Source organism: Protobothrops mucrosquamatus, unplaced genomic scaffold, assembly GCF_001527695.2.
Source record: "Protobothrops mucrosquamatus isolate PMUCROS unplaced genomic scaffold, P.Mucros_1.0 scaffold109, whole genome shotgun sequence".
Lineage (NCBI taxonomy): Eukaryota > Metazoa > Chordata > Lepidosauria > Squamata > Viperidae > Protobothrops > Protobothrops mucrosquamatus.
In genome coordinates, this window is record NW_015386481.1 from 801,549 (window position 1) to 820,759 (window position 19,211).

Below are 19,211 nucleotides of genomic sequence, written 5' to 3' on the forward strand. Positions count from 1 at the left end.
GAAGGGAAGGGAAGGGAAGGAAAAGGAAAGGAAAGGAAGGGAAGAAGGGAAGGGAAGGGAAGGGAAGGAAAAGGAAAGGAAAGGAAAGGAAGAAGGGAAGGGAAGGGAAGGAAAAGGAAAGGAAAGGAAGGGAAGAAGGGAAGGGAAGGGAAGGGAAGGAAAAGGAAAGGAAAGGAAAGGAAGAAGGGAAGGGAAGGGAAGGAAAAGGAAAGGAAAGGAAGGGAAGGAGGAAGAGAGAAGGGAAGGAAAAAGGAAAGGAAAGGAAAGGAAGAAGGGAAGGGAAGGGAAGGGAAGGAAAAGGAAAGGAAAGGAAGGGAAGGAGGAAGAGAGAAGGGAAGGAAAAAGGAAAGGAAAGGAAAGGAAGAAGGGAAGGGAAGGGAAGGGAAGGAAAAGGAAAGGAAAGGAAGGGAAGGAGGAAGAGAGAAGGGAAGGAGAAAGGAAAGGAAAGGAAAGAGAAAGGAAGGGAAGGGTGACATAAAACACAAAACCCAAAACAGCATGCCGAAAGCCAGGTACAACACCTGAGCCAAGCTTTCTGAAATAGCCAGTGTAATCAAGACATTTTTTTTAGAAAGAAAATTGGAACGCCATTTTTTTTTTGTTAATATCTGTCAGAAAAAAAACAACAGAGGCCTGAAAGCAAGGAAAAGAGGGAAGCGTCTGGACTCCGCAAATACGGTACCTCCGGCATACATCTGGTGCTCTAGGTTAGTCAGACTGGCTGTGCTCCTAGTTCTAAGGTAGGCAAGAGGAAGGCCTAGCAGACAGGAAAGACAGTGTTAGCGAGAAAAGGGCAGAGAGACCGCGAGTCGGGGGGGGGGGAGAAGGCGAGAAGCCGTCAGCCCCCCGTACGGAGGGGGCTTCGGCACTGAATCAACGCCGGGCCTTTGCTTAAAAGGACCCCGAGAGACACCGGAAGCTGAAGAGCAGCCATTTTTACGGAGGCTGAGCTGCGACCTTGAAACAGCAAAGCCCAGAGGAGGGCCGGGTAGACCCAGGGGGTCCTGGGCACCGAACACCTTAATGAAAAGCCCCAGAGAGAGGTTAAATGGCAAACTGGTGTCTGAAGAAGCAGCAGAGGGAGAGGAGAGGAGGGGTCCTAAGCATGGTGGTGAAAGTTGCGACACCCATGCTGTGCAGGCATCAAGGCAACGGGGGAGGGGAGGGGAGGGGGGAGGAGATTCACACCTTGCCTGAAGGAAGGGGGATCCACCGAAGAGCCGGCCCACTCTTCGGATTCCAGCTCCGTGGCTTCGTTCTCCTGGCTGCAGTAATCGGCCATCCAGGACTGCTTGGTGCTGGCATATTGCTCTAGGGAAGGAGACAAAGAGCCATGAAGGGAGGGAGGAAGGAGGGAAGGAGAAGGAAAAAGGGAGGGAGGGAGAAAAGGAAGGAAGGAGGAAAGGAAGGAAAAGGGAGGGAGGGAGAATGAAGGAAGAGGGAGAGAGAAAGAAGGAAGGAAGGAGGAAAGAAAGGAAAGAAGAGGGAGGAGGGAGGAAAGGAAGGAAGAGAGAAGGATGGGAGGGAAGCAAGGAAGGAGGAAAGGAAGGAAGAGGGAGGGAGAAAGAAGGAAGGAGGAAAGGAAGGAAGAAGGAGGGAGGAAAGGAAGGAGGAAAGGAAGGAAGGAAGGAAGGAGGGAGGGAGGGAGAAGGAAGGGAGAGGGAGAAAGAAGGAAGGAAGGAGGAAAGAAAGGAAGAGGGAGGGAGAAGGGAGGGAGGAAAGGAGAAAAGAAAGGAGGAAAAAAGGAGGGAAGGAAGAGAAGGAGGAAAGGAAGGAAGGAAGGAGGAAATAAAGGAAGAGGGAGAGAAGCAAGGAAGGAGAAAAGAAAGGAAGGCGGAAAAGAAGGAAGAAAGGGAGGAAGGAGGGAGGGAAGAGAGGGAGGGAGGGGAGGGCCCCCGCCCCCCACAGCTGGGAGAGCCGCTCCAGGCCCTTCTCCCAGCCCCATCAGGAAAGGGGGCTTCCCCCCCCCAGCCCCCTACCAAGGAGCCTGGAGGTGACGTTGACGTCCAGGCGGTGCTTCGCCTTCACTTCCAGCTTCAGCCGGGACGGGTGGAGGCGGCTGGCCGGCTGGCGCTGCCAAAAGACGGAGCAGGGCCAAGGCTCCACGAACGGCTCCCAGCCTTGGAGAAAAACGGAAAGAAAGGCCTTTGACGGCGCTGCCATTCTACCCGGTGGAGAGCCTGGGGCCAGCCACTTTCTCTCAGCCCTAGGAAAGAGGCAACGGCAAACCAATTCCCCAAAAAAACCCCTAGAAAAGGGCAGGGACTTAACCGGAGGGTTTCCACAAATTGGACGGAAGGGAAGCAAAAAAAAAAAAAAGACATTTCGGTCGCTAAACGAAGTCGGGGACCAGCTGCAGGGGCGGCAGACACTCACCGGAGAGTTCGCGGTTGTAATAGTCGCCGGAGAGCGTAAAATGGGCGTAGCCTTCCGGGCTGGCTCTCAAGTGCTGAAGGAAGTTCAAACCTGTCGGGAAAGAACGATGAATCAGTTCCGAAACTTTGAAACCTCTACGAAAAGAAAATAGAAAATAAATGCTAATTGTGAGTCTTATGTTTTGTTTCTTGTATGTTTCTATGACTTTAATGTCTTCATAGCAAGATATTTTTTAGGAATCGACCTCCTCAACAGACACAGAAATGGATGGAAACTAATCAAGGAGAGAAGCAACCTGGAATTAAAGAGAAACTTCCTTGACAGTGAGGACAATTAACCAGGGGAACTGCTTGCCACCAGAACTGGTGGGTGCTCCATCACTTGGGAGGTTTTCAAGAAGAGACCGCCCAGCCACCTGTCTGAAAGGGTATAGTTCTTCCTGCCTGAGCAAGGGGTTGGACTAGAAGACCTCCGAGGTCCCTTCCGACTCTCTTATTCTGTTATTTTGTACTCTAAAGGCTTACGGGAAAAGGTCAGCTCGGCCAGAGGAACGTCACAGTCCATGCAGTCGTCGATAAAACAAATGCAGATGCTTTCGGCTTTGACTTCCACTCCGGAGATGAGTCGGAGAGCCCTGGAGTTCTGCCCGTCGGGACTGCTGGAATCGAACCCGGAGCGTTTCAAAGGCTCGGCGTTCTTGAACAGCCAGCTGGCTGCTTTCTTCAGCTGACCTGACCCCATCAAGCAGGAGACCGGAGAGAGAGAGAGAGAGAGATGGAATCATTGTGGCGTTGTCAGTTGGCTTATTTCACACACATGGGGGGGGTCCTCGACTTAACGACCACAACGGGGCCCAAAATTTCTGTCGTTAAGTCAGACATTTGCTTGGCCTCATTTTGCGAACCTTGCTTGCCAGTGGATCACCGCAGTTGATAAGTCAGTAACCCGGCTGTTAAGTGAATCTGGTCGCAAAAGGGGGGTCACGTGACCTCAAGGCACCGCAACTGTCCTAAGTCCACGCCAGTTTCCGAGCCTCTGAATTTCGATCGCGTGACTGTGGGGGACGCTGCAAAGGTGGCCAATGTGAAAAATGGTCGTCCGCCACTTTTTTCAACGCCCTGGCGACTTCGAACGGTATTCTGGTTGCAAATGATTGTGCGTTTTTATTTTTATTTTTTCTTTAAAAAAAACAACAACAAAAATTACACACACCTTGACAATCCAGCAGAGCCTTGCGACAATCATCCAGGCTGAATCCCAGTTCCTGCAGGCGGGCCAGCTGCACCTCTGGAAGGAAACGTGGAGGTGTTGAGGCTCCAACATGTAGTAAGTAGCAGCACGTAGTGTGGGGTGTGGAGGCAGGGAAGTCAACCCCAAATTTGAAAATCGTGTTCCTACCCAGAACCGGATCCAGCAGCCGCTTAGCGGTCTCCGTTCGTTCTGCGGCGGTTCCCGAGACCTCATTTACACCAGAGGAGCCCGAAGGAGCCGAAGGGTCCACGGCGGCATGAGGGCTGGGTAGCCCCCCACTGGTCTGCTTAGAAATGGACTTGGCGATCGCCAGGAAGAGCTGGACGTCGTTGTAAGAGAGTCGGATGTCCAGGGTTTGCAACTGGATCTGCAGCCACGAGAAGAAAAGACCCGTTTGAGCATCGAGCGGACGGCCAGAAGTTCTGCCGAGGCAGGTTGGCTTCCCCCGAATTGGAGTAGGAAAATTGGAGTAGGAAAATTGGAGTACGAAAAGGGAGTTATGAAAATTGGAATACAAAAATTGGAGTAGGAAAATTGGAGAATGACAAGGGAGTATGAAAAGGGATATTCGGTGCGTGCGGGAAACATCTGGAGTTTGAGACAACACCTTATTCCAAGTGGGAAACACTTTTGGGGGGGCGGGGGTGGGGGGGGAAGAACCGTACCTCTAGAAGGGGAGGGAAGTCTCCCCCATTGAAAGCATCCAACAGACCCGATCCGTTTGGATAGGAAGAGTTCCCCACGAGTTCAACCTGGATCAGGGCTGGATCGAGGATGGAGAGGGCCGTTTCCTGCTCGTTGCCCAGCCGGCAGGAGAACACCTGGAGGAGCAGAATTCGTTCTGTAGGGTAGACCCTTGGAGGCTGCCTTACCTGAAGGAGGACTGGGGGGGAGGAGGCGGCAACCTGGAAACCCTGTGTGTGTGTGTGCGGCTGTGTGTATGTGGGTATTTGCATAATAACAACTATTATTTTGGTCATGTTTATGCAGTATATATTGGAGGTGGTTAGCCTTTGAGAGCTGTAGGCAAGGAAATCTCATTTTGATGAATTCTGATTAGTGTACATTTTAAGTGACAATAAAGTTATTATTCTATTCTATTCTATTCTATTCTAATTGTATTCTACTCTAATTCTATTCTAATTCTATTCTCTATTCTATTCTATTCTAATTCTATTCTACTCTAATTCTACTCTACTCTATTCTATTCTCTATTCTTCTCTTCTAATTCTATTCTATTCTATTTCTATTCTCTATTCTAATTCTAATTCTATTCTATTCTATTCTCTATTCTAATTCTATTCTCTATTCTAATTCTATTCTCTATTCTAATTCTAATTCTATTCTATTCTATTCTATTCTATTCTATTCTACTCTAATTCTATTCTAATCTAATCTCTATTCTATTCTATTCTAATTCTAATTCTAATTCTATTCTACTCTATAATTCTACTCTACTCTATTCTTTAACCCAGGGCTCTTACCTCGATGCCCGACAGGCTCCCGGAGAAAGGATGGTCCACCAGTTTGGGCTTGTACGTCAGGACGGTCGTCCCCTTCAGAATCACCGCGTTGGTGTCCGTGCAGGTCATGTCTTCCACCACCACGAACTCCGTATCTGAAGGGCAACTGAATTATTGGAGGATTCACCGGGAAGAGGGGGCCTCCCTCCTGATCAGGCCCTCCTGCCTTTACAGGTCTTCCTTTCCACGGAACGTATTAACAGAGGAAGTCCTGGACTTAACGGCCCTTCGTTGAGCGACTGAAGTTCCCGCAGAAATCTCTCTTACCGGTCACATTGATCTTGACCTCCAGCTGTTTCTCGGTGGAGATCTGGAGAGAAGAACGCTTGGTGACTATCCCGCACTTGACCGCCTTGGGAATGACCGCCGGTTCGCTGCCGAGGCTACGTTGGCGAGAGGGAGGCGGGTTGGATGGCCTTTTGGGGTCGCTGGGGGTCTGAAGGAAGTCGTGGACCAGCACCAGCCAGTCAAAGATGAGAAAGACCCGGAGGTTGTTCAGGACGACCGTGAAGGAAGAGGAGTCCTTAGTAGATCTAAAAGGGAGAAAGGAAGAGGCTGGTTGATCCCAACGGTCTTGCTTGAAGACTGGCCAATTTCTTAACCCAACGGTAACAAGCTCCTTCCTTCCTTCCTTCCTTCCTTCCTTCCTTCCTTCCATTCTTCCTTCCTTCCCTTCTTTCACTTCTCCTTCTCCTTCCCTCCCTCTCTTTCCTTCCTCTCTCCCTTCCTCTCTCCCTTCCTCCTTGTCCTTCACTTCTCCTTCCTTCCTTCCTTCCTTCCTTCCTTCCTTCCTTCCTTCCTTCCTTCCTTCCTTCCTTCCTTCCTTCCTCCCCTTCTTTCATTTCTCCTTCTCCTTCCTTCCTTCCTCCCTCCCTCTTCATTAAAGATGGTTAGTACTTTAAGCCCCAGTGAAACTTTTCCAGCGGAAGCGTCAAATGTTAATTGTATTTAAATAGATTTCTACCCCACAGTGTTTCTAGATTTCAAGTGCCGAAGACCTGGAATCCAGAGTGAGTTGTGGGCTCCCTCTTCCCTGCACGCCTCTCAGAATAACAAGAACTGGAAGGGGCCTTGGAGGTCTTCTAGTCCAGCCCCCTGCTGAGGCAGGAGACCCTAGACCATTCCGGACAGAGGGCCGTCCAGTCTCTTCTTAAAAACCACCAGTGTTGGAGCAGCCACAACATCTGGAGGCAAATGGTTCAACTGATTAATTGTTCTCACTTTGAAACGGATTGTTCAGAAGAGCACAGAGGAAGGACCCTTCCAACTCCAGGCTCCTGGGCTCTGCTGGGGCCTTCTGGGAAAAAAAAGTGGTGTGAGGCTTCGTTTACCTGTAATGCAGCTCAATCTGGATGGCGCCTTGAGAAGTGCTGTTTTTCGAAGGCTGGAAGATGCAGCTGAAGACGTTGGGCGTGGCGGAAGGAGGCCTCAGCCCAGCGTATCGCGTGTCAAACGCCATCATGGAGTGGGAGACCAGGTTGATGGATCTGGTTTGATTGGAGAAACTCTCAAAGAGAAGCTTTGATTTTTTGAAGTCAAACCTAAACAAATTGGGAGGAGAGAGAGAGAGAGAGAGAGAGAGAGAGAGAGAGGTTTTCTGAGTAACTATCTTGATTAACCTTATTAATGATCCTTTTAACAATTTTAATAATTATTGTCTTGATTAAGGGACGGTACCTGGCCAGTGAGCCTTGCTTAGCCTGGGGACTGGTCAGCTCCAGACTCACGTTGACCATGTCAATGAGGAAGGACAGGCTGGTGTAGACCTCGCCACTCAGCACCGTCTGAAGGGAAGAAAAAAAACGCTCAACTCTTGACGTAAAACTTTTGCACGGATATTTACCGGCTTTGCCGAATTCCAGATTGGGAACAATCCCAACCCCAAAGTCCAGCTGGCCTATTAGGCACCCCTCAAGTTTTCTTTTATAGGTTTTATACGAGGGAGGGAGGGAGGGAGGGAGGGAGAGAAGGCAGAAGGGAAGAAGGAAAAGGGATAAGGAGGGAGAGGTGGAAGGAGAGAAGGCAGAAGAGAAGGGAAAGGAGAGAGAGAAGGAAAAGGGATAGAGAGAGAGGAGGAAGGAGAGAAGGCAGAAGAGAAGGGAAAGGAGAGAGAGAAGGAAAAGGGATAAGGAGGGAGAGGTGGAAGGAGAGAAGGCAGAAGAGAAGGGAAAGGAGAGAGAGAAGGAAAAGGGATAGGGAGAGAGGAGGAAGGAGAGAAGGCAAAAGAGAAGGGAAAGGAAGAAGGGAGAGAAGGAAGAAGGAAAGGGGAGAGGGAGGGAGAGGAGGGAGAAGGAAGAAGAGAAGGGGAAGGAGGGAGAGAAGAAGGAAGGGAGGGAGAGAAGGAGGAAGGAGAGAAGGAGAGAGAAGGAGGGAGAGAAGAAAGGAGAAGAGAGAGAGAGGAAGGAAAGAAGGAAATAAATGAAGAACTAACACAGGGACAGGCTACTTCCTTTCAACGGGGATGACGGGGGGCTGAACTTTAAAAAAAATGGGTTTTTTTAAAGGTCTCCATGGACTAACGATTAACAGCAGGTGACACAACCAACACCCATCTCACGTGTATCCTGGGGTCCTGCAGGTCGTAGGGCCGTAGGAACTCTTCCACCGGCTCCCCCAGATTGTCCTCCAGGAGGCCTCGAATCAGCTTGTATTTGCTCAGGTCCAGGGAACAGTGGACCGAAGAGACAATGCCGTGGACGCAGATATCCGGCACGGCGTGGCTGATCTCCCTGCAAGAGGAAAGCAGACCGGCCATCATCGGACAACTCATTCCATTCCATTCATTTCATATTCCCACTCCACTCCATTCCGGGACTGTCCCCAAGCCCCCACCCGGAAGCAGACCAGAGACCCCGTGAAAAGACCCCCAGGCCCAAACTCACCTGTCCAGGTTCCTCTCCACTTGCAATTTCAGCCGAAAGGGCTCCGTTAAGAGGCTGCCTCCCGTCTGCCTGATGACGAAAGACGGGAAGGTCAAATCCACCGGAGCTTCTTTCGCGGGCTGGGAATATTCGCGGGAGCACCGTTCGGCAGCGAAGATGTCCATGTCCTGCAGGTCGACCATGATGCAGTCCAGGAGGCAGGCGTGCCCCTCTGCAAAAGAGCAGCCCCGCAGGGTTAATTTTTCTCGGCAGGAAAGAGCTCAGAATTAGAGGAAAACATCCCGATATGACCAGGCCGTATTCTACTGGATACGAATCATCAAGAAGGGGAACCCATTTTATTGGGGGTGTGGAGAGCTAACCTTTCTCAGGAAACAGGTAAGCTCCGGGGTTCAACACAGGTATAAAAATATAAGAGAGAGAGGACCAAGGATCCCACAGTCCGCCTCTTCTTGTCCACAAACCCTCCTCCCTTCTAGCACTGATGATGTTCCCTAGTTGGGTCATGAAACGTCTGCAAGAAAGCCACCAAACTCAGAGAGCACCAAGGACCCCACCGTCCTCCTCCTCCTCCTCCTCCTCCTCCTCCTCCTCCTCTCCATAACCCCCATTCCCTTCTAGTACTGATGATGTTACCTAGTTGGGTCATGAAACGTCTGCAAGAAAGCCACCAAGCTCAGACAGCACCAAGGACCCCACCGTCCTATTCCTCTCCTCCTCCTCCTCCCCCTCCTCCTCCTCCTCCTCCTCTCCATAACCCCCATTCCCTTCTAGCACTGATGATGTTACCTAGCTGGGTCATGAAACGTCTGCAAGAAAGCCACCAAGCTCAGACAGCACCAAGGACGCCACAGAAAGTCTGCTGAGGACTATCTGTATTCATCATTAACAGGACCCACCCAGAATTCATCCAACAGAGAGAGGAGCAATGAGAGTCTCTGGAGTAGCAGCCCTCTTTACTTACCAGGATTATCCGCCGAGGACAAAGGAGAGGATGGGGTCTGTTTTGCCCCAATTTCCGGGATGTGCTCATTTTTCTGACTGCTGAGAATTGGCACGGAAGACAACTCTTTTGTGTGCAAACCGTCAGAGAAGTGGGGTGCCTTCTCGCCACTTGGAGTTTTCTTCGCGTTATGCTTCGGGGTCCCCAGCGGCGAGGAAAACAGAACAGGATCCTAATTAAAAGGGACTGTATAAATTAGCAATTTTGTTTTTTTAAATTAAGTCTTCACAGCAAGGCCGTTCTGCAGCCCTATCCCGGTCCACCCAAATCAATGAATCCATAATATATTTCCATTTATTTTAAGGGTGAGCGACTCTGAATGGCAGCTAAATGATGGCAGAACAGAATTATGCTCAAGAGAAGAAGAATTTGCTTCCGAATTGGTTTCCTTTAACGGGAAACTTTTTCCAAGAACAACTTATCTCATAAAAAAATTCTACTTGGAAATCAAGAAATACACGGGCGGCTGAACAGCAAACATTTGGAATGAAACTTTTCTATTTATCATTTGTAAAATACATTTTGCACAGCACACGGACACAGCAAATCAAACTCTAAAACAAGCTTTTTTTAAAAAAATAATTCTGCAGCTTTTGGGAATTCTAACTTTCGTAGGAATCCTAACTTCTCAATTCCAAACGTTTTGTTTGTGGAATTCTAAAAAAATATAACTCAAGAAACAGCGGTCCCAAGGGACGTGGCTTTTAGACGCTTGCCCGTTTCGGAAAAGCCATTCAAGAAAGCTGCAGAAGTCCTCAGCTCAAAGTACCCTGCGCCCAGACCGATCTGTAAAATACCTCCCCAAAAAAACCAGGATCCCTGCAGACTTTGCCTTGCAAAATCAAATCCTCCAAAGAGAAGAAGGTAAACGTGGGCGAAAGTTACACGGTCGTGGTTTTTACGCTTTCCCCAAAACAGGCGCAAAGCTTTCGAGAAACGGAAGGAGGCTCACCTTGTCTTTGAGCGAGAAGGTAGCGGAATTGCTTGCCACGAGGAAGCGGTTCTTGATTTTTAGTTTTCCCAGGTTGGCTACGATAAGGTGGGTGGATCGGGAGCTTTCCGGAATAAGGAGCACCGGCGCTCCCGCTTCGATGTCCAGAAGAATCCTGGCTGCTTGCTGGGCCTGGTCCCTCACCTGGAGGAAGGAAGGGCAGGTTTTAAGAAGAAGGCTCTACAAGGTCATGGGTGACTTTCTTTTTCTTTCTTTTTTTAAATTTAAATTTTATTGAAAACAAAGTTAAAAACACTGAACAGGGTACATCAGATTTGACCTACATCTCGATTCACTATTCACCATTAATTCCTAGTGAGAAAAACCTATACAAGTAACATCACTCTAATCACAATCTTATCTCATTACCATAACTTCCATGCTTCCCCCCCCCACCATCTGTAAAATTTGTTCCAACTTTGGTAAAAATCCGTTTCATCCTGATTTTTAAGTCTTCTAGTTAATCTGTCGAATTCTGCGCAGTACGTAATTTTGTGAATTACGCTTTCCTTACTAGGCATCACCATAGCTTTCCAATTTTGAGCGAATATAATTCTTGCCGCTGTAACCACATGAGTGAATAAAAACATATATATGATATGAAGATGGGTGACTTTCAAAGCTATCGCAAGGAGAGAATTCTATGGAGATTCTGTCATCCAGGCTGTGGTTGTCCCAAAGGTGCTCTTCCTTCCTTCCTTCCTTCCTTCCTTCCTTCCTTCCTTCCTTCCTTCCTTCCTTCCTTCCTTTCCTTCCTTCCTTTCCTTTCTCTTCCTTCTTTCTTTCCTTCCTTTCTTTCCTCTCTCTCTTCCTTCCTTCCTTCCTTCCTTTCCTTTCTCTTCCTTCTTTCTTTCCTTCCTTTCTTTCCTCTCTCTCTCTTCCTTCCTTCCTTCCTTCCTTCCTACCTACCTACCTACCTACCTAGCCAGACTCACTCAAGGCAACCCCTTGTGCTACAAACCGTTTGTCCTTCAACGGCTGCCCTCTGACGGCCCAGGACATCCTGCAGTTGTGTAAAATGCTGGATGAAGGAGATGACCTCAGCTTGGAAGCGCTGGGTGTGAACGTACTGCACCGACGCCATCCGCAGGCTGACACGCATGTCGCACTCCCTCTGAAGGGACAGGTCCGGCCGGCCGTACCTTGGGGGAAAAGGAGACAGCCAGCAGGCTCTCTTTTTAACCAAATAGGGTTTATGCTGGACCTTTGTGGTCGAAACAGAGCGGATTCCGCGCCTTCAGCAAGGCGAAGGCCGAGAAATCCGAAGTCGCCTTGTGGATATTTATTCCTGCTTTCAGAAGAAGGAAAAGGGGTCGCAAAGAAGGTCTTGGGAAACCATGCTAAGCTCAGGAAGCGGAGTAGGAGATGCATGGGGTGCGTGGATTAGAGGGAGGAAGGAAGAAAGGAAGGAAGGAAGGAAGGAAGGAAGGAGATGAGAGGAAGGAAGGAGAGAGGGAAGAAAGGAGATGGGAGGGAAGGAGGAAGGAAGGAAGAAGATAGGGAAGGAAGGAAGGAATTAGGGAGGGAGGGAGGGAATGAGAGGGAAGAAAGGAGATGGGAGGAAGGAAGGAAGGAAGGAGAGAAGGAAAAAAGGAGAGAGAGAGGGAAGGAAGGAAGGAAAGAAGGGAGAGAGGGAGGAAAGAGCAAGGGAGGGAAGGAGGGAGGGAGGGAGGGAAGAGAAAAGGAAAGCTTGTTCCCACTAGGATATGCCTTGGCTGTTCAGAAAACAGTGAGCACTTATTAGCCTCCAAGGTATCTCCAGGATGCGGAGAACCCTTGCCAGTTCCCGGAGCTTCTGAAGTCCACCAGATACCATACCACAGTCTCCCCCTTTCTCCCCCCCCACCCAATTCGTTTGTTAGCCAAAAGGGGATCCTGGGAAAGCTGAAGAAGTCAAAACACCCCACTCAGTCCCAGGCAGAGAAGGTGACTCCGTCTCCTACCTGAAGACGTGAAAGATGAGGGCCTCTTGGCCACTGGTGGTGAAGCGCTCGCGGTAAAGATCCCCGTGGGAGGTCAGGTCGCTTAAGGAGAAACTTCCGATGCTTCCCCGAAAAGTCAGGTCGCCTTCTGCGAGGACAAGAGGGCCTGGGTCAGCCCCACCCAGCCTTGAAACCCATCGCGGTTGGCCGAGCTGTGATTTGTTGACTAAAAAACGGTCTTTGCCTCCGTTCACCAAGAAGGTGTGGCTCAAGGAGAGGGATTTTTTTACGGGCCAGGAAGGACTCTGAAAACTGGAACACCACCCCCAAGGATGTCTGGGACACAAACACACACCCTGTAGGTAACGGAGACTCACCTGCCGTTTCCAGGTGAGTGACAAGTTTGGAGACGTTCGCTTTGGCCAGTTCGTTGGTTGCCTTGTTCAGCACCATGGACAGAGAATGGACCTGTTCGAGCAGAAAGCACCATCACACCCATCGTCCCCTTTCTTCAAGATACTGCCAGCCTAGTACAGACGACCCTTGACTAACCACAGCCTCGCTTAGTGACTGCTCGAAGTTGCAACGTCACTGAAAAAAGGGACTTGGGACCAGTTTTTCACACCCACGACCGTTGCACCACCCCCGTGGTCACGTGATTTACATTCGGACGCTTGGCAACTGACTCGCATTGATGACGGTGTGGCAGTGTCCCCGGGGCCATGCATCCCCAGGGCCACGTGATCAAAACTCGGCTGCTTGGCGACTGACTCACATTTATGACAGTCACAATGTCCCTGGGGTCATGCATCCCCAGGATCACATGATCAAAACTTGGCTACTTGGTAACTGACTCGCATTTATGACGGTCGCAGTGTCCCCTCCCGACCAGCAAAGTCAACAGAGAATCCAGATTCACTCAACAACCAGGGGACTACTTTGACAACTTAACAAGGGTGGCAAGTACTGTAAGGTTGTAAAAGGGGGCAAGACTCCCTTAACAAATGTCTCCCTTAGCGACCCAAACTCAACTGTGGCCATTAAAGCCGAGGACTGCCTGCCTTTATGAAATCAACCACGGCGTGGGGTAACGTCTCTCAGTACCTTCAGATCCAGTTTGGCGTTTACGGACTCCTCCGGCGCCTCGTTGTCCGGCAAGGGATTTATTTCCGATTTCGTCGCCTGCTGGGCTTCTCCACTCTGCACCTTCAGCCCGTGATTCTCGGCCGTGGACCCGATCCCGAAGAAATCCAGGATCACCACCCAGGTTTGCAGAGTGATCAGGACGTCCAGGCAGTTGAAGTCGATGTCCACGCTGCGGTGGGTCTTGCCGTAGCGCGAGGCGAACTCCGGGTGTTTCTTGTCCACCAGGAGAACGTTGACGTGCACCAAGGAGTCGTCAAAGTCGCTCTTCCCGGCGGGCGCGCTCAACTCTTTGGCCGTGGGGGACGGCGGCGGGGTCAGTGGGCAGCCCGCCTCGGCGTCCTCTCTGTGCTTGGGCTGAGAGGCGCACGAAGGCCGCTGGTAGAACTGGAAGACGTTGGGGGCCTCCTCCATGTGAGAGGGGAGAGAACGTGGCATCTCCGGGTACTCCACGTTGGAGACCAGCGGGCAGGACTGAGAGAGATACTCCTTGTGCGCCAAATGGGAAGGTTTGGGGGCCCCGTGGGAGACCATGAGGTTCCTATACAGGGAATCCGGGTTCTTCTCCAGGAGATCCTCCATCAGCAGAGAACGCAAGGCGATCTGGATGGACAAGGTCTGGGGATGGTCCTTGGAGAACTCCACGTCGAAATCCTGAAAGGTTAAGCTCACCAGGCCTTGGGCTCCCAGGGTAAGGTCGCCACTGAGCTGAACCTGGAGCTGGGCGATGTGGAACGTGGCTTGGAGCTGCGTGAAAGTTTGGGCCGCTTCCTTGACCGGCAGAGATTGAGCGGTGGAGAAGCTGGAGTGGGTGAAGAAGCCGTTTTCCTTTCGGCCGAGGGAGAAATCGGCGCTTAGGCTCCGAAGCGAGGCGGAAGGGGAACCCAAGCTGGAGTAGGTGGGCGACGGGAAGTTGGACGGCGGCTTGGTCAAGTCCTCGTTGCAGACAAGGTTGTCCAGCGTCTGCATCAGTTGCTCGAAGACATGCTTGGCTAAAATCACCTGCGTGGTTTGTAAATTAATACCACATGATCAGTTCAAATTTGATGGACTATTTGATATACATATATTTCATGTTTATAAACCACGGAAGGCCACCACCCTCCCTTAAAGTTGCCATGCCAATATCTGAGGGGCTGCCAGAAAGAAGAGGGGGTCCCACTTATTCTCCAAAGCACCTGAAGGCAGGACAAGGAGCAACGGATGGAAACTCATCCAGGAGGGAATTAAGGAGAAATTCCCTGACAGGGAGGACAAGTAACCAGTGGAACAACTTGCCACCAGAAATTGTGAATGCTCCAACACTGGAGACTTTTAAGAAGAGATTGGACAGCCATTTATCTGAAACCAGATAGGGTTTCCTGCTAGAATAGGGGGCTTGTTTATTTATAAAACTTACTTATAATTTTTTTTCATTTATACAATTTATTTATTTGTAGAATTTATTGCCCACCCACCTTACCACTCTGGGCGGCTTAGTTACATCTTAACTGTAACATAAAAAGTTAAAATCAAACCTTGCATCCAAAGACACATGGGGAGGGCAGGGGGGGGGGAGAATGGGATCTGTTATTACTCAATCAGCCCCCTCCATTGGACTGATTCTCCCCCCCCCCCAGTGGAGCCCCAAGCCAACTGGCTCCATTCTGTTCTTTCTAAGTTCTTTCTCGGGGTCACTTCTGGGAAGAAATATCCAGCTTAGCTGCTTCCTGAGGCCGACGGTTCCTCGCGGTCGGGAGCGGAGGCGCAGAGAAAGGAAAGACCCTGCAGGTGTGTTTTACCTGCAGAGGGTTGACAAACTTCCCCTCGATCCTCATCAGGCTCGCAATGTTGACATCGTCGCTCAGAGAGAAGGCCAGCTCCGCGCCGCACTCAATGGGGACCTTCTCCAGGATGAACTGGATGGTGGCGTTGTTCAGGATGTGGAAGGCTGAAATGGAAGGGGACTCGCCTGAATGAAACGGTAAATGAAACGTCCTCAAGGAAACCACCGAGCTCAGAGAGCACCAAGGACCCTCAACATTAAACAAGTCCACTTGCCCTAACTCACTTGACCTGGATGGCAAGCCATTCTCACTGACACGCATCTTAAAAGTTGGCCAGACTGAGAAACCCTGTTTGAAATCTAATTTCAATCCCAATTCCTTTGCAGGCCGATAAACCCGCAATTCTGACAGTCTCCCGGTTCGCTTACCATGGCCTCTGTGTAAAGACTCGAAAAAATCATGTCGAGTGAACTGCGACTCTTCCGGGTAGCCGTAGCTGGTGGGAATGCCCAATGGCGAGGGCAGAACGGGCCACGCCTCCGGCGGCGAGTCCTTCTTCCCGGCCAAGTGGCTGCAATTTAGAGAATACATCTTGATGTCTTTGATCTCCACCTGCAGGCTGTCGCTCCTCAGGTTGTCTTCGCCCGTCACAAAGTTCTGGATGGAGATCTGTCCCAAGTGACCCACCAGGAGTTCGGAGCTGCCGGGCTTACGGGGTATGGAGACCACGGGCGACTCGATCTTCACGTTTAAGACCAGCTTGATGGTTTCCGCCTTGGGGTACAGGGGAGTGGGCTCGTCCCCTTCGTCGTGCTCCAGGTTAAAGGGGTCTCTGGATTTCGGCGCCGTGTCGAAGAGAGACACCATCTCGCTGTACTCCGCCGTCTTGGTGGCCAGGACGGTGGTCACTCTGCTGGCCGCGCTCTTCAGCATGCTGCGGAAGTTCTCTTCCAGCTCGTCCAGCGACAGAGACACCTCCTTCAGGAACTTAGCTGAGTGGTTGTAATGGAGGGAGGCCATCTGGAGGAGAAGGGAGCACTCCGCGGGGGACTGCTCCTGGAAGGTGAAGCTCAGGGCATCGGGGAGGCTACTGGTATCCTCAAAGTGGGGAAAAGTGGGCTTGGCGTAGCCCACGCCGTACCGCTCCGTGTTCCCGATGCTGACCACGTACTGGTTCCTCACGTTGTCCTGGGTCAGGTCCATCAGATGCAGGCAGCCCAGAGACCCATTCACCTCCAGCCTGCTGCCCATGGAGACGTTCACCTTGGTGCCCCCGATGCTGGCCGTGGCGATCTTCCGGCCGAACTTCTCTCGGTTGAGCAGGGTGACCGTCCGAAGCAGAAGGATGTTCAGCCAGTGGATCTCCACGGCTACCTCCGTGCTTTGGGAATGGGTGGATTGGAAAATCTCTCGCTCGCGCAGGGTCTTCTCGGCATCGGTCATTAGTGGCTGGGGGCTGCCGTCGTCCTTCTCCTTCGGGAAGGACTTCTGGAGGAAGCCGATGAGCTCGACAATCGTCTCCGGGTTCAGGATGATGTCCAGGTTGTTCATCTGGACCGTCAGCACCTGGAGGGAGCTGTCCAAATTCATCGAAGGGCACTCGGCGGTGACAAATTGGTATTCCAGTTTGATTAAGGACTCGTCTCGCTTCGGAGACGTGCCGGAGAGCCTCTGGGACGCCAGGGTGAACTTCTCGGCGAGAGAGACGTCCTGGACTAAGAGGGGCTCGCTCAGGCCGTTCGCCGGGGACTGAGCTTTGCTGTCCCGTAGACTCCCCGTCGGGACGTCGAAACTGAGGTTCTTGTGCGAGGCCATCAGGAGGTCAAAATCGGAGCCGTAGGTCTGCATGGTGTCGACCAAGAGCAGGCCGTGGACCGTGAGGGAGACCTCGACGTCGTAGGGCCTCTTCACAAAGTGAGCGTTGGTGCCGAACACCTTGAGGACCGCGATGTAGCGGCCGTTGCTCTCGACGGCCAGCTGCATGCAGTTGACCTGGAACTCCGCCAGGAGCAGCTGCGACTCCACCAGGACTTCTTTGGTGTGTTGTTCCACCAGGATGACGCTCTGGGTCAAGTTCACCACGGAGCTGTGAAGGCTTCCGCGCTGCTCCAAGCCTGAGGGCTCTTTCCCAACCTGCGAAGGGCCCGGGGTTTCCAAGTCAGGGGTGGTCAGCCTGCCGAAACAGTTGTTCAAGGCCACGATTTTGTCCTCGTTGATGTGTATTTTCAAATCAGGGAGGTTCCCAGACAGGACAGCTCCGGGGTACTTGGGATCGGAAGTGTAGATCAACCGTCGCTCCAGCTGTAAGTGGACGTTGAATTTCTCCACCACGTGGGTTGGGCCCACCTCGATGTCTTGGGCGTACTTCCAATTGTCTTTCACTCGCCCCACCATGATCTGCAGGTCCATGAAGGACAAAGTGTAGGTCTCGTACATTTTTTTGCTCATCAGGTGTGCTTGGAGTTGCTCTTCGCTAATTTCCACGCCCGGAAACTCCTCTCTGTTTTTGTCCTCCTCTCCGGCCAGGTGGGCTTCAGGAGGGGGGCTGTTGGGAGGGGTAGCAAGAGGGGTCTTGTATTCGTCGTCGCTCAAATCGCTCAGCTCTAGAGATGGGCTGTCCGGACTCTTCTTTCTGTGCTCCTCTAGAAAATGAGGGTAAGAAATCAGCCACGTGATCTTTGGTGAACACACACAAGATACATAAGACACTGGTCTACAACAATTCGCCATGGTCAACTCACCATGGCCAACTCATGGCCAACTCACCATGGCCAACTCATGGCCAACTCACTATGGCCAACTCATGGCCAACTTGCCATGGTCAACTCACCACTGGGCAATTTGCCATGGGACAAGAGTTAACACTAATATCGAAGAAATAGTGGAACAGAATCATTAAAGAAAGGATGCCAGAGGGACAATATGAAATGTGAATGACGAAAATTAAAATAATCATTAAACTGAATTGTTGGGACTGTCCTCTAGTGTGTTGTCCCGGCGTGGACTTGGCCGTGGCGAGTTGTCCCATCCCGCAGAGACACAGACTCTTTGATTGCAAACTTAGAAATAAATTAAGAGCGCACACCTTGGGAATTAGTAAGCAGCATTCTGCCCAAATCAATCACGACTAAAACAGGGTCTGAAAATTTGAAGTCGTCCGGGAAGATCACCTGAGGGGCAGAGATATCCAGGCAGATGGACCAACGCCTGCTTTCCTCCTAAAACCAAGCGAAATCTGGTTATCTTTCAAACAGTCAAAAGGGTTCTCCAGCTACAAACCTCAAGTTTAAAAGCACAGGCCTAGAAGCACAATAACCGTAAAAACAAACCTAGAAACAGGTTTACTAGGAGGCAATTGTGTATCCTAGGGGAACAAATTCAAAGGATCTACCAAAGGGACCAATTTTAATCAAGATTGTTGATTTTAATACACATCGAGTTGCCTTCATTAGATGTAAACAGACACTTGAATAATCCGTAGTTTACTGAAGTATGACAAGTCTAAAATCATGGTTTACAAATGAAAACGGCAGATTTCCCACAACTGGCTAAACCCAAAACCTGTATGGTTTTGGGATAGTATGATGGTCAAATCCAGCTTGTATTTTTAATATTACAACAGAAAGCTGTTTAGAGCAGTGTTTCTCAACTTTGGCAACTTTTAAGATGCGTGGACTTCAACTCCCAGAATTCCCCAGCCAGCATAGAGGAATTCTGGGATTTGAAATCCACTCATCTTAAAAGCTGTCAGGGTTGAGACACCCTGGTTAGGCTGTAGGCCTAATTGCCTTCCAACCCAAAATGGGATTTCCTGAAATCCTGGGTTTCAGGCAGAGACGCAGGTTACAACTTGCAAAAAAAAAAGTCCCCCACAGCAATACTCACAATAAAATCCCCGACAAGCAGCCGGTCGATGGTCTGGCGGATTTCAGCCTTGGTTTGCATCTTGAGCCTGTTGTATTGTCTTCTGGCAGCTTCGGCCACTCTCAGTTCCAGCTCGGACTGACATCCGAAACCTGCATGAAGGGTCACCAAGATATTGAGGTTGCCTGTCCAGCAGCGGGGCAAGAAGCAACGGATGGAAACTGATCAAGGAGAGAAGCAACCTAGAACTAAGGAGAACGTGCCTAACAGGGAGAACCACGAACCAGTGGAACTGCTTGCCACCAGAAACTGTGGGTGCTCCATCACTGGAGGTTTTTAAGAAGTGAATGTCTGGAATGGTCTAGAGCAGGGGTAGGCAACCTTGGCTCTTTTATGACTTGTGGACTTCAACTCCCAGAATTCCTGAGCCAGCATGGTCCACGAGTCATAAAAGAGCCAAGGTTGCCTACCCCTGGTCTAGGGTCTCCTG

General features: G+C 50.7%; 1 protein-coding gene across 1 annotated transcript in view; it reads right to left on the minus strand.

Annotated features, from left to right (window-relative positions):
• VPS13D (vacuolar protein sorting 13 homolog D) overlaps positions 1-19,211 on the minus strand; it is a 67,391-nt gene that overhangs the window by 36,535 nt on the left and 11,645 nt on the right. Inside the window, exons 17-40 of the mRNA XM_015812740.1 lie at positions 18,743-18,873; positions 17,943-18,075; positions 15,286-17,499; positions 14,873-15,021; positions 13,053-14,093; positions 12,326-12,416; positions 11,970-12,096; positions 10,988-11,168; positions 9,988-10,170; positions 8,997-9,099; positions 8,033-8,243; positions 7,708-7,879; positions 6,828-6,934; positions 6,482-6,691; positions 5,418-5,683; positions 5,112-5,245; positions 4,293-4,448; positions 3,775-3,994; positions 3,589-3,663; positions 2,901-3,107; positions 2,377-2,466; positions 1,980-2,120; positions 1,189-1,311; positions 683-757 (exon numbers count right to left, since the gene is read on the minus strand). Coding sequence (XP_015668226.1) covers positions 683-757; positions 1,189-1,311; positions 1,980-2,120; positions 2,377-2,466; positions 2,901-3,107; positions 3,589-3,663; positions 3,775-3,994; positions 4,293-4,448; positions 5,112-5,245; positions 5,418-5,683; positions 6,482-6,691; positions 6,828-6,934; positions 7,708-7,879; positions 8,033-8,243; positions 8,997-9,099; positions 9,988-10,170; positions 10,988-11,168; positions 11,970-12,096; positions 12,326-12,416; positions 13,053-14,093; positions 14,873-15,021; positions 15,286-17,499; positions 17,943-18,075; positions 18,743-18,873 — 6,540 coding nt within the window. The remainder of the gene's footprint in view (positions 1-682; positions 758-1,188; positions 1,312-1,979; positions 2,121-2,376; positions 2,467-2,900; positions 3,108-3,588; positions 3,664-3,774; positions 3,995-4,292; positions 4,449-5,111; positions 5,246-5,417; positions 5,684-6,481; positions 6,692-6,827; positions 6,935-7,707; positions 7,880-8,032; positions 8,244-8,996; positions 9,100-9,987; positions 10,171-10,987; positions 11,169-11,969; positions 12,097-12,325; positions 12,417-13,052; positions 14,094-14,872; positions 15,022-15,285; positions 17,500-17,942; positions 18,076-18,742; positions 18,874-19,211) is intronic.